A 13,333-nucleotide genomic window follows, 5' to 3' on the forward strand; every position below is an offset into this window, starting at 1 on the left:
GTTTTTCGGATTGTTATGAGATAAAGAAAAAATGAAGATGCTTTTTTCCACGCGTTCTTGTCGTTTCTTTAGGTGCCCTACGTCGTCGGCAATCGCTTATCAGTTACACAAGTATTTTTTTGTGAGGGGAGAATTTGAACTTTTCAAAGAAGAAACGTAGATTTTACTAACTTACAACGAACTTACCTATAATTAATAGTTTATTCTCTCATTCAATTATAGCATAGCATAGCAGTAGTTCATAGCTGAACTATACTGATAAGTGCCCATCGAGATGGGTAAACAAAATTAGGCAGGACATTTTTAAATGACAGAAAAAGAGGTAATCTTACACTGGGCGAGGCATACACTATCTTACATATTTACACATCCTTCATCGAACTTCATCGGATTCCATACACAGACTTCATACGATAGCCTCATCCGGACTGCCAAATTTCACAAATCGACGATCGGTATCCTTTGGCGTTTCGATTACCATGCTGAACAGAATAAACAGGCCAATCATTGCCACCAGCACGTAGATGAAGAATGCTACGGGGGAAGAGAGAGAAAAAGGATGATTGAGTGATACTGGCGGCCGGGCCTAGGCCTAGGGATGGAATAGCGAAGTTGTTTAAAATCATACCTGATGTCAGAAGCCACACGTGACCGGGCAGCGAGCGGTCCAGATTAAGCACAATGTAGGACACCCAGTCGAAGCAAATGGCCAGGGTGAACGGGATTAGGCAGTAGCGATTTTCCTGGAAGGGTGAAATGTTGTTTAGAATTTCATGCTTTAAGCGTTCTTGTAGACTTTGGTTAAATACGTGATGGTTTTGATGAACTATGATACAAGTCCTCTATGACATAGGGGATATTGGGATAAAACGCACCAGTTATTGATGATGCGCCAATATGTATATAACAATTGGGTCTTTTGGAAAAAATCATTTATTTTTTTGTCCACACCACTTTTCAATTCGAACCCTCTCGATACTTGAGCACATTTGCGGTAGATTTACGAACTTTGCAGCTCATCTATTCTGAAATAATAAAAAAAAAAGCCGCAAATGGTAAAAATAATGTTACGAAAGTGTTTTTTTTATTTTTACACAATAAATAATTTTTATTGATTACTGATTAAGCGCATATTAAGCCTTAAATCAGCCTTTCAATGAACATCAAATCAGCTGAATGTTGAATAAAATCACCAAAATTGGATGTTTATGAGCTGAATAAATGATTATAACTCTTGTGCTCAGCATTTGTTAAAATGAAGGCTCCTTTAAAAGAGCTGAAAAAACGTTTGTACGGCATCAAATTGTTACCTGCACTCCTAAACAGCCGAAATCCCATCAGTTCTTAGTCTCTAATAACGCTCACTCCTGTCTATTAGGAGTCCGTTTAATAGAAGTCCGTGTCAATGAGAGTATATTACACGTGGGGAAGAAGAAGAGAAGGCAATGTATTAGCGTGGTTCAAAAAATCGTTTTTGCTCCACATCGCTTATTCGATTCATAATCAGATTCTAAGCCTTCTCCCAAGAAATGTGCTGATTTGGTTGAAAATTGAGAGTGCACAAGCTCCTCAAAGTTTGTATGGGAATTACTATGGGAAAATTACGTTTTTCATTCAATTGACCGTAGCATTTCCCCAAGTGCCCAAGAGTGTTAGTTGAACCTTGGTTCTCCTAGGCTACTCTATCAGCTACAACTTTGCCGAAGACCACATTCAAATTGGACGTCTCATTAATTAGTTATCGATTTTTATCCAACTGCAGAAACTTTAACAGTGATAGTTCAGCTTCCCAGCCAGCAGGCAACATTGCTGCACATGGCGCCAAAGATAGCACACACAAATCATGGCTACACTGAAATAAATTTTGTTGTAGTTTCTACCGAATCCATGGTAAAATTAAGAACTGTACCAACAATTTTCAACCGAAATTCTGTTAATGGTACTGAAACATTGTCAATATTACCATGCGTGCAGTACCGTTGGCTGAAAATATTCTTGGTTCTACAATATGGACATTGTAATTTCGACCATGTTTATCTGAGACGTGCAACATTCAAGTCGGCATGGTCGAAATTACAATGCATAAATAGTAGAACCAAGAATATTTTCAGTCAACGGTACTGCACGCATGGTAATATTGACTATGTTCCAGTACAATTAACAGAATTTTGCATTCGGTTGAAAATTGTTGGTACTGTTTTTAATTTTGCCATGGATTCGGTGGAAACTACAATAAAATTTATTTCAGTGTACTATGTATCAATGCAAATTGCAGTGATGCCCATCGAATAGTGTAATCATCATGGTCAAAGATGCTACTATGTATTAGTAAGGAAAGAAAAATGTAAACACAAACAGTGACGTCACTATTTGATACGCGTTCTTATGGGAGCTCGCTTTGTTTGTAGTAGTGACATGTTTTGCACCAGGCACGGATCTCACGCACACGAAGTATCTTCTTCCCCACCTTTAGTAGACTCTCATTGAGTCCGAGTAATAGGTCTTCGGTCAAAGTTGTTAGCAACAGTTTAGGTTGTACTTTTACTTCGAATAATGTCAGGGATTCTTAGAGGATTCCTTTAAAAATTTCTTCTTGAATTCCTACAGAAATTACTTCAGGGATTTTTCTGGGAATCATTGAGTAATTTCTCTTGCAATGGATCACTGAAGCCGACTTTTCCACTACTCACCACATCAAAACAAAAGCGCCATCGTTTATGGACGATAAACACAGTGACAGCAGTCGAGTTACGTCAAACACACGAGGCTACGGTTGTGCTATATGTTCATTTCATAGTGGCCGTTTTAGTTATTTTAGTGATCCATTGCTTTAGAGATTTCTCCAGGAACTCTTTCACGTATTTCTTATGATTTCAGGAATTCCTGAAGAAGTTTCTATTAGAATTCTTTGAAGGATTTTTCTAAACTTCTTCAGGGACTCCTCCAGGAACTCCTTCAGTGATGTTTCCATAGATTCTACGGGGGTTCCTCTAGGAACTTCTTCTTAAGTTGCTCCAGTAATTTCATCAGGGATTTTCCAGTAAATTTTCGAGGGACTTATCCTGGAATTTATGTAGATTTCTCCATGAACGGCTTCGGCAATTTCTTCTCAAATTCCATCAGTGAATTTTTCAGAAACTTCCTCAGGGATTTCTCCCTCCGTCAGGGATTTTTGCTGGAATTCTTTGAGGGATCCTCCATTAAGGATTTCTCCTAGGATTTCTCCAGGAACTTTTTCTAGGATTTGGTATCAAATTCCCTCAGGGTTTTTCCAAAAACTCCTTCGTGGATTTTTGCTGGAATTCCTTGAGGGGCTCCTCCAAGAATTCCTTCAAGGATTCTTTCAGGAACTCTTTGAAGGATTTTTCCAGCAATTCCTTGAGGAATTTCTCTCAGAATTCTTGGAGTGTTCACCAAGAGTTCTTTGAGGTTTTTTTTCCTGAAATTTCTTAAGGGACTCTTCCAAGAGCTCCTTCAGGGCAATCCCTCCAGGATTCACTCAGAAGGTCCTCCAGGCATTCTCCCTAGAAGTTCAATCTGGGATTTCTTCTGCAGTTCATTCAAATGTTTTAGTAGAAGATCCTTCAGAGATTCCTCCATTTTTTTTTGAATTATTACAGGATTTCCTTAAGTTATTCATCCAGGAAGTTGATTTTCTCCTGGATTTTTTCGAGGTTCCTCCAAACAATTTCTTCAGAAATTTCTCCAGGAGTTCCTTTAGGGATTCCTCAGAAAATTTCATCAGGGATTCCTTCGAATTCTTCCATGGATTCGTCCAGGAATTTCTTCAAGTTCCTGCCTGAGGTTTCTTTGAAGAATTTCTCTTAGAGTTCCTTAAGGTATTTCTTCTGGAATTCCTGAAGGGTTTTCTCAAGTAATTTGTCCTTCAGAAATTTCCCCTGAAATTCCATGAATTTCCCCAGGAACTCCTTCAAGGATTTCTCCCAGAATTTATTGTGGAATACTTCCTGGAATTCCTTGAAGAATTCTTTTATAAACGCCTTCGGGAATTCCTCCAGTAATTGCAGGCGAGGATTGCTCCAGAAATTTCTCCAGGGATTTTTCCGGAATTATTTGGGGAATTTCTTCTGCATTCGTTTGATAGATATCTTTAGGAACTCCTTCAAGGGTTTCTTCAAGAAATCCTTCAGGGATTTCTCCATTAGCTGCTTCGTAGATTTCTGCAGGAGCTCTCTCACGGACTACTTCTGGGATTCCTCCAGGATTTTTTAAAAATTTGCCAAATTTCTTTAAGCGATTTCACCTGGAGTTCTCTGAGGTATTTTTTCTGGGATTTTAAGGGTACCCCTCCAGGAAGTTTTCAGGAATTTCTCCAGGAGTTCACCAGGACAGATTTCTCCTGAAGTTGCTGGAGAATTTTCTCCCGTAATTGCTGGAGAGATTTTTCCAGGAATTCCTTCAGGGATTTCTTCAGACATTCTGTCAGAAATCTATCGGTGATTCCTTCTGGAATTTCATCTGGGGGTTTTCCTGAAGTTATTGAAGAGATTTCCCCAAAAATTCTTTCAAAGATTCCTTCTAGGACTACTTAAGGGATTTGAGCGATTTATCCTGTAATTTCTAGAGGGATTCTTCTTGGAACTCTTTCGGAGATTTCCAAGAGTTTGTTTCTTCATCGATTCATCCTGGAATATTTTCATGGATTTCTTCAGGAATTTCTCCTTGAAATCTTTCAAGAGTTTCTTCAGGAATCCCTCAAGAATATCTCTTGGAGTTGCTTCAAGGATTCCTCTAGATATTTTTTCAAGGATCTCTCTTTGAATATCTTCAGTGATTTTCCCTGATATTCATAGAGGAATTTATCCTGGAATTGCTGAAATCCTGAAATCTCCTGAAATCCCAGGACTCCTTCAAAAATTCCTCCAGAAACGCCTTCTGGGATTCCTAGAAGATTTGTTCAGGGATTTCTCAAGGAGTTTTACAGGAACTCCTTCAGGGACTCCTCCGGAAACTCATTCGGGGATTCCTTATGCAATTTATTCCAGGAATTCTTTTGGGATTTTTTTCAGGAATTCTTCGAGAAGTTTCTTCTGGAACTCTCATAAAGTTCATCCAGTGATTCCATCTGAAATTTCTCCTTCATCAATTCTTCCAAGAGTCAGGAGTTCCTGCATGAGCATTTTTTCAAGGATTCTTACAATTCATGAACAATTCATGTTGTAAAAGTGTCCCAGGAGAATTTTTAAGATAATATTTTTTATGGAAACATTGAAGAAATTTCTAAAGAAACCCATGGAACTTTTTAGATAGGAATCTCTGGAAGGTCTTTTGAAGAAATTCTACCGGAGTTCTGGGAGCATGTTTTAGAAAAATCTCTGGAAAAATTGTTGAAGTAGCTGGAGAAATTTCTAAAAAAATGTTTGAAGATGCCCCTGGAATAACTTTTTTTAAATCCATGGAAGATATTAAATCTTAAATTAAAGAATTCATAGAGAATTCAGAAATTTCTGAAGGTTTGATAAAGGAATCCCAAGAGAACATATTCAAGTTGAGAATCTCTGGAAGAAACTTTGAAAAAAAAAAATATACAATCTATGGAAGACAAAGAGAAAGGAATCCCTGGGAGATTTCCTGATGGTATTCCAAAAGGAAATTCTTAAAAAATCTTTAGAACATTTTTTGAAAAAATCTCCGGAAGATTGTTGAAATACCCAGCCAGCCATATATCGTTAGTCATTGTCTGCAAAAAATTGTATATTTTCATATATTGAATCAGAATTGTATAATAATATGTATATTTGTTGACAATGATTGCGTAAAATCGCATTTGATGCCTAATTAAACTACAATTTCGATTGCGTTTCATATAGTCGTCTCCGATCATAAAAGGTGCTAGATATTATCGGTACGATCGCACAGAATCGAATAGAATCGAAAAGAATTATACAGGGGTTACCCAAAATAACTGGGACAGGTAAAATTTTCACTTTTCGAAAAATGTTCAACTCGCTGTAACTTTTCGAAAAGGGCATCAAATATTCTCAAATTTTTACTGAAAGTTCATCAACTAGTTGTGTATCAGTGAACAAAATTTGGAAAAGATCGAGCCATTCTACATGAAGTTATAAAGGTCCTAGAAAAAGGTATAATTATCCGATAGCCAAGTTTGAGCTGTTATATCTCCGGATTCAATGAACCGAATGCAATGAAATTTCGATCATTTATGACCTATATAATGAGCTATTAAAAACTTTTGACGTAACTTAAAATTCTGTACACGAAAGAAAATTATAACGATTGGATTATTTTCCTAATATAACACCAATTATTTCAAAACTTCATCATCGTTTCAAAATTCGAGATAGTAATTATTGTTCATTAAAATTCCCTCTAATTTACTTGAATATATTTATGTTTTAAAGGAAAGCAACCAAATAGCCGGCATTAAATTGAAAATGTAATGGGATGCATATGAAAAATAGATAAATTTACTAAAAAACATAGAATAAATGAAATTGCCTTAACTTTTTTTCTTATTAATAATTTCAAATTATGTAAAGTGTTTTTCAAAGTTCATTATATAAGTCATAAATTATTAAAATTTTATTGCATTCGGTTCATTGAATCCGGAGATATAACAGCTCAAAGTTGGCTATCGGATAATTATACCTTTTTCTAGAACCTTTATAACTTCATGTAGAATGGCTCGATCTTTTCCAAATTTTGTTCACTGATACACAACTAGTTGATGAACTTACAGTAAAAATCTGAGAATATTTGATGCCCTTTTCGAAAAGTTACAGCGGGTTGAAAATTTTTCGAAAAGTGAAAATTTTACCTGTCCCAGTTATTTTGAGTATCCCCTGTACGTTCTGAATGTTGAGCTTCAAGTTCGGTAGCATCGTATAAGTGATTTCTTTGAATCGTAAAAATTGTCGCTTTACATCGTATATAAATCTTCTAAACCGAGCTGTCTTCCTTGAGGTATGATCAAAATCGGTGCAATCGTATACAACGATAAGAATATTGTATATTGATTGTTTGTGTCATATTTGCGTCGTATACGAAGTGACCAAAATCGTAGAAATCGTATATTCATTTTTACAGTCGCATATGATTGTTACTGCACTTTTAATAGTCGAATTTTAATCTCGGAAATCGTAAATGGTTTTGTTTACATATTTGTATGATGGAGGAGAGGAAAACTTTTTATTCATCACAAATTTGTTTTTTTTTTTGTTTTCATACTATTTATGTATATATATACAGCAGCTCACTAATAATAAGTGGTGTATAAATTCCAACAGTGAAGTGAATTCCGAGCCTCTTGCACGGCACCACTTTTGTTGCCACAGAATGCACAACAACAACGCTTCCACCACAAGCCCCGCACCGTATCATGCTAATTTTTATTCGTTTCATCCCATGCACTTTGAACTCTCTACTTCCAACTAGGCAATATAGCCAATAGAGATAACGCGCAGTTCAAAGGACCTAAGTTCGATTCCCATCAAACACCAATTGTTTTTTTTTTATTTGAAAATCTTCAGTCGTATATCGGTACATTGATTTGATTGATTGATTTATCTTTATTTGAGAGACTTTCAGCCCTTGGCTGGTTCGTCTCTTATATATATATATTAGACTGGGTCAACAAAGTCGATTTTTCGGAACAAAGCTTTTTCGATTCATTTTAGCGTCCAAAGCAACTGTGTAAAATTTGGGAGCGATTGGTTGCTTCCCCGTATTCCGCATTGCGATTAAAATTTGTATGGAATTTAGTATGGGAAAACGTGCTTTTTTGCATTTTACTCATAAATCGAAATTTTTCGTCTAAAACGATCTAACTAAATACGTTAAAGTATAGCCTAGGATATGACGAAAAACTTTGCCGAAGACCGCAAAGTGATCCGACACTTGTTAAAAAAGTTATAACGTACAGACTGCCCGGTGATGCTTAACGTTTAACATGTAAAGGAATAACATCAATAATAAAATCTCAATTTTTGGCCTAAGTTACCAGGTGAATAACTTTTTTCACAAGCGTCGGATCACTTTGCGGTCCTCGGCAAAGTTTTTCGTCATATCCTAGGCTATACTTTAACGTATTTAGTTAGATCGTTTTAGACGAAAAATTTCGATTTATGAGAAAAATGCAAAAAAGCACGTTTTCCCATACTAAATTCCATACAAATTTCAATCGCAATGCGGAATACGGGGACGCAACCATTCGCTCCCAAATTTTGCACAGTTGTTTTGGACGGTAATATAGATTGAAAAAGCTTTGTTCCGGGTTGATACGATCAAATTTAAAGTTTCTCCATACAACGTTGACCCACTCTAATATATATATCGGTACACTCAATCGTAATAAAATCTTGCAAATCGTATATTTAGACGGGGAAAATCGCGAAATCGTAGAAATTTTTCAAAAATCGTAAATTATGTTGGATGGGATCGCAGTAATCGTATATATGTTTCGATATGACCTCCACTTTAGTATGTAGATGCCTATTTCGTGCATTGAATACGATTTCTTTGGTGCTATATATGTGTGAATGTTTCAGTTGCAATTTCGATATAGAAACCTTTGCGTAGAAACGGCTATCTCAGTCTTAATTTATGACGATTTATTTTATTCTCATGGGAAACGTCAGGTAGAATAAAATAAATCGTCATAAATTAAGACTGAGATAGCCGTTTCTACGCAATAACATCCAGTTCCAGTCGAAAAATCCCAAATCGATATAGAAACCAAATTGCTGGCTGGGTCATCGCTGTAGGTATATGTAAAGCAAAGGTTTTCCCAAGGAATCCGAGGAAAATTTTCTAAAACAACCATGAGGGAGTTACTGAGAATATCAAAGGAAGGGTTTTAAATAAATCCTTAGAGAAATTCTTGAATGATTTTTTTGGAGTAATTTGTTATCTAAACTCGGGGCAAATTTCTGAAGAAGCCCTTGTAAGAACTTCTGAAGCAACTCATGAAAGATTCTCAAAAATCCTTCGAGAAATTTCTGAAGAAATTCTGGGAGGAACTGTCTGAATCATTTCCCAAAAGATATTTTGAAAAAAAAAACTGGAGAAATTTCTGGAAAATAATCCTTGAAGTCAGTTTGTAATCTTTGGAAGAATTTCCGTTGAAGTATTTGAAAACATTTCTTGAGATTTTTCTGAAGAAACTCACAAAAGATTTTCTTAAACATTCCTTGGAGAAATTTCTGAAGGAACCTCAATGCAAATTACAGAAAGAAGTCATGGAGGAATTCCTAAGACTATCCTTGAAAAAAGCATTTAATTGAGGTCTTAGGGGATTTTTTGGGAATCCGTGTATATTTTTTTATGAAACATTATGCAGAAATCTTAGGTAAGGAAGAAATTTCTGAAGAAATTATTCGAAGATTTTCTAAAAAAACTTCTTGGTAAGGTTTCTTTTTCTAGAAGAATTCTTAGATTTTTTTTTAAATATCTAAATTAATTCCAGAATTTAAGGACTGTCAAGTTTCAGAAACTGAGAAGCAACCAATCGAAGAGTTAAAAGAAATCCTTCGAGAAAAAAATCTTAAGAAAATTTCCGTTACTGCCAATCCAATCACTGAAAAAAAAAACTAAAAAATAAAAAATAGGAAAACTCCGATAGCATTTCTGAAGAATTTTCTAGAGGAATTCTTTAAAAATGTGCGAATAAATATCTAGAATTTCTGATAATAAATTATGTAGGGTTTTCGAAAGCAAACATTTTCTAAAGGAATCCCTGGAGAAAACATATATCTGAGATATTCTCAGGTATTCTGAAAGCTCATGTTTTTACATAGCCTATATATAACTGATGCGGTAAGTGCACGGATATTCGACAAAGCAAGGAAAATAATTTCGATCCCCGGTTAGCCCAGGAGGTTTTGGTAAAAAAATTACCTCGACTTCCTTAGCCAAAGAATGCCTTCTTGCCTGCCACATGATATGCATACACGGGTAAAAACCTGATCCCAACATCATGATTATGAATCATAATATCAAGAGTCTAGTGTCCTTCCATTTTTTTGAAAATACATCATGATTTGAGATCATGATCCTTTGCTCGTAACGCAACCAATGCGTTATGTTATTGATAGAACCATGAAGTTAATTCATGATATTGAGATTTGGGATCATCCTTATGATCCTGGTCAGTTTACTAGGATCAAAAAGCTAAATCATGTTTTTTGGATCTGAAACCATGGTTTTGAGTGTGCATCGTTTATGATTCCGGTCGGTTTGCTAGGGCCATGATTCTAGATCATGTTTTTGAGATCTTGAATCATGATTCCGGAGGCGCATTGCTTATGATTCTGGTGGTTGTATTTCCATACATTAAGAAAACAAAAATACTTGCATCATCTCAAAGAATTTATATTCACAAGATTGTTCAGCATATCGGACTGAGTTGGGGTCTGGGACCATTTGGGCAGGAGCACCTATTTTGGGCACTTGCTACTATAACTCAGTCAATTTTAATCCGATTGACTTGATTTTTGAGACACGATCAGATACGCACATTATCTAGCCATGTTCAAAAATTCAAGTCGATCGGTTTGAAGTTGACTGAGTTATAGCAGCAAGTGCCCAAAATAGGTGCTCCTGCCCAAATGGTCCCAGACCCTACTTTTCAAGTTTTTTACTGAGTTTTTTAGTCAATTGAGCCTACTTTTAAGTATATGTTACAGGACTTATTTTTGGCAATCACTGTGAAAAATGTACCAACACTTAATTTAAACTGATCGAGCACCAACAACGACGAAGTTCATCTGCCCGCGGTAATCGCCGACGTGTTTCCCAAACAAACGCGTTGCTAAGCAGGTGGAAGTTGCTCCGAGAACGTAACGCTTCCAATGGTCATGATTTCGATTTATAGGGCACTGCATTGTTTTGATTTTGTATGAAATTTTGACGTTTCTTGGCCTTGTTGTTTGCAAAATTTCTGTAAGAGTGAAACTTTTTCACAAGCGTCGGATCACTTTGCAGACTTCGAACCACCGAATTTAACCAAAATTTTACTGAAGCTAATGGGTGACAAAAGGAATAAATTCATAAGATATTCCACGAGTTATATCAAGTCTACGTTTTCTCATATAAATTTGGATCATGCTATACTTGGATTTAGTCCAAAAACATGACAATAGTTCAAAAATACACACTAGGGTTGAGGTGACAACAGAATGAATACTGAAATTTGATTTACCTCAGAATGAGAAAATTAAACTGTACAAACCAGAATTGATTAACTTCAATTTTTGTAATAAAAAAAAGTCTTTAGAACACAGTTGATGAATATAAAAACTTACCTTGTAAATCCCGTAAATCATCAGTCCGACTGCAATCACAATAAGTCCATCTCCAATATAATCTGCAAACGATGTGCTGACCAAATCTTGCACTGAAAATCGAGGCAAAAGCAAAAAAAACCAAAGTCAACCAAAAACCCACAAAACTTGAAACCATCGTAGATAATCCTTACGGTCCCCTGCTAATCCATTTTCACCGCCACCTTTCCCGCCCACGCAGTGAGAGTACAGCGACAGACCCAGCGAAGCCATTTCCAACAGCCCGGCCAGCGTCCCAATGAAATAACCGTGAAATTTGATATCCGAGAAGCAAACCATCGTGGCCGCGAGAATGCGAAGAACCAGAACAACCAGAGATTTAAATTCCAACCGAAACCAAAAACTCCTTTACGCCGAGGAGCGAAGGATCTTAACCACGTTTGCACGTTTAAAGAGATTGAGCAAGACTGACGCATTGGTTGTCGGATTGTGCACGACTCAAGCAAAAAAGATCTCTTTCACCTCACATTGCACTGTGGAATAACACAAACAAATCGCGGTGCCTAGAAAGGAATAACGATAACAACAGCAGCAACAGCAGTAACAAATGGCTTGCATTGCAGTCATTCAGTCAGGCAGAACACACTATTAGAAAGCAGCCGATTTTCAGGATCAGAAGGCGAAAATAAGGAAGTGTAGGATAACTGCAATAACAGTCAGTGTGCTGTGCAGTGTGCATAGAGAAGGGAAGATAGAGAGAAACAAAGAAGAACAACGTAAACTGATCCGACCGAGCAGCGGCAGCAATCCTGCTCAACGGGGAAAATCCTAGTTCTCTTGAAATTGCAGCTGGTGTTTGTGGCAATAGCAACGAGCGACGACGACGGTGGGACGATGATGATGATGGTGATCATACCCTCAAAGGAGAAATTTAAATCGTTCATTTATCAAAGTCCATGTGAATACCTTTCCAACGATTATTGAACGGTCCTGATTACTTGTTTGGTTGCAAAGTTATAGCTTGCCAAAGTTAGGGTCTCTAAAGCGGCATTTTTCAGTTGAAGCAGGTTCCCGGTGGCCACAGTGACCAAATCCGGAACTCTCCAGGGGTTTTGAAAACTAGACATGTGTGGCTTTCATTTGGGCCAAAGAAAATCAAAATCGGCCCAGCCACTGATTTTTGAGAGTCGTTCAAAGTTTGGGGTCAAAAATGACCCCAGGGTCTTATTTGTAACTTTTTTTTATGGGAGCTCCCCTAGGGGTCGTCCAATGTTTTGGATGAATGGAAATGATAGTTTTCCACAAAAAAATAATTGTCTGAAAATTTCACATTTCTAGGCCTTTCGAAACAAAAGCTATAGCGAATTAAAATTCGGAAAAGGTCAAAAAAGACCCCAAGACCTTACTAAGGTTAAACGATATTATTGGAAGATCTAAAGCTTGTAAAAGTGTCACGTCTTCGGGAAACTTGCTCCGTAAGTCGAGCGCTTACAGATAATGGACCGATTGATTCGAAATTCCACCACTAGGTGGTGCTAGTGAGCATGTAAATTTTGTATCTCATATATTACTGGATCCTTATCGCTTTGACTGGTCTCCTGCGTGAGAGCATTGAGAATCCACAAGTCATAATCGCAGTGCACAATTTCAGCGCGCACTCAGAAAAAAAAAACACCACTCAGTGCACGCAGAGTGTTCACAGGGGACTGTTAATATTTTGATGAACCCAACGCATACCAGTGGATCCCAGAAAAAGCTAAGAGACATCACATCTTGTGATATCAGAGACAAACAGACATAACATTGACACAATTTCTCATCCATATATCTCCGCAGGGTTTTGATGACTTAGAGTGTTGGTTAGGCCGTCCCTTATTTTGCAAAAAAAAAATGGAAATGTTATAAGTTCGTTAGTGGAAAATGATCGTGTCAAAATTTGAAGTCCGTATCTCAAGGCTAAGTAGTCCCTCAAGGGGCCTAAAGTTGTCAAAAATGGAATGAGACCAAAAAAACATGATTTTTTTTTTTCGACAAAACAAATACGCTATTCTAATAAAACCGGTGATTTTAGG

At 36.8% G+C, this 13,333-nt stretch overlaps 2 protein-coding genes across 5 annotated transcripts in view; one reads left to right on the plus strand and one right to left on the minus strand.

Annotated features, from left to right (window-relative positions):
- LOC109418956 (mediator of RNA polymerase II transcription subunit 15) overlaps nucleotides 1-13,333 on the plus strand; it is a 566,077-nt gene that overhangs the window by 502,738 nt on the left and 50,006 nt on the right. The gene's annotated exons all lie outside the window — the stretch shown is intronic.
- On the minus strand, nucleotides 57-12,096 carry LOC115255793 (uncharacterized). Its single transcript, XM_062853937.1, has 4 exons — nucleotides 11,456-12,096; nucleotides 11,283-11,374; nucleotides 629-743; nucleotides 57-534 (listed from the first exon to the last, which is right to left on the minus strand). Exons 1-4 carry the CDS (start codon nucleotides 11,598-11,600, stop codon nucleotides 407-409), a joined length of 480 nt encoding a protein of 159 aa, XP_062709921.1. The 5' UTR covers nucleotides 11,601-12,096; the 3' UTR covers nucleotides 57-406.

This window comes from Aedes albopictus, chromosome 2 (genome assembly GCF_035046485.1).
Source record: "Aedes albopictus strain Foshan chromosome 2, AalbF5, whole genome shotgun sequence".
Lineage (NCBI taxonomy): Eukaryota > Metazoa > Arthropoda > Insecta > Diptera > Culicidae > Aedes > Aedes albopictus.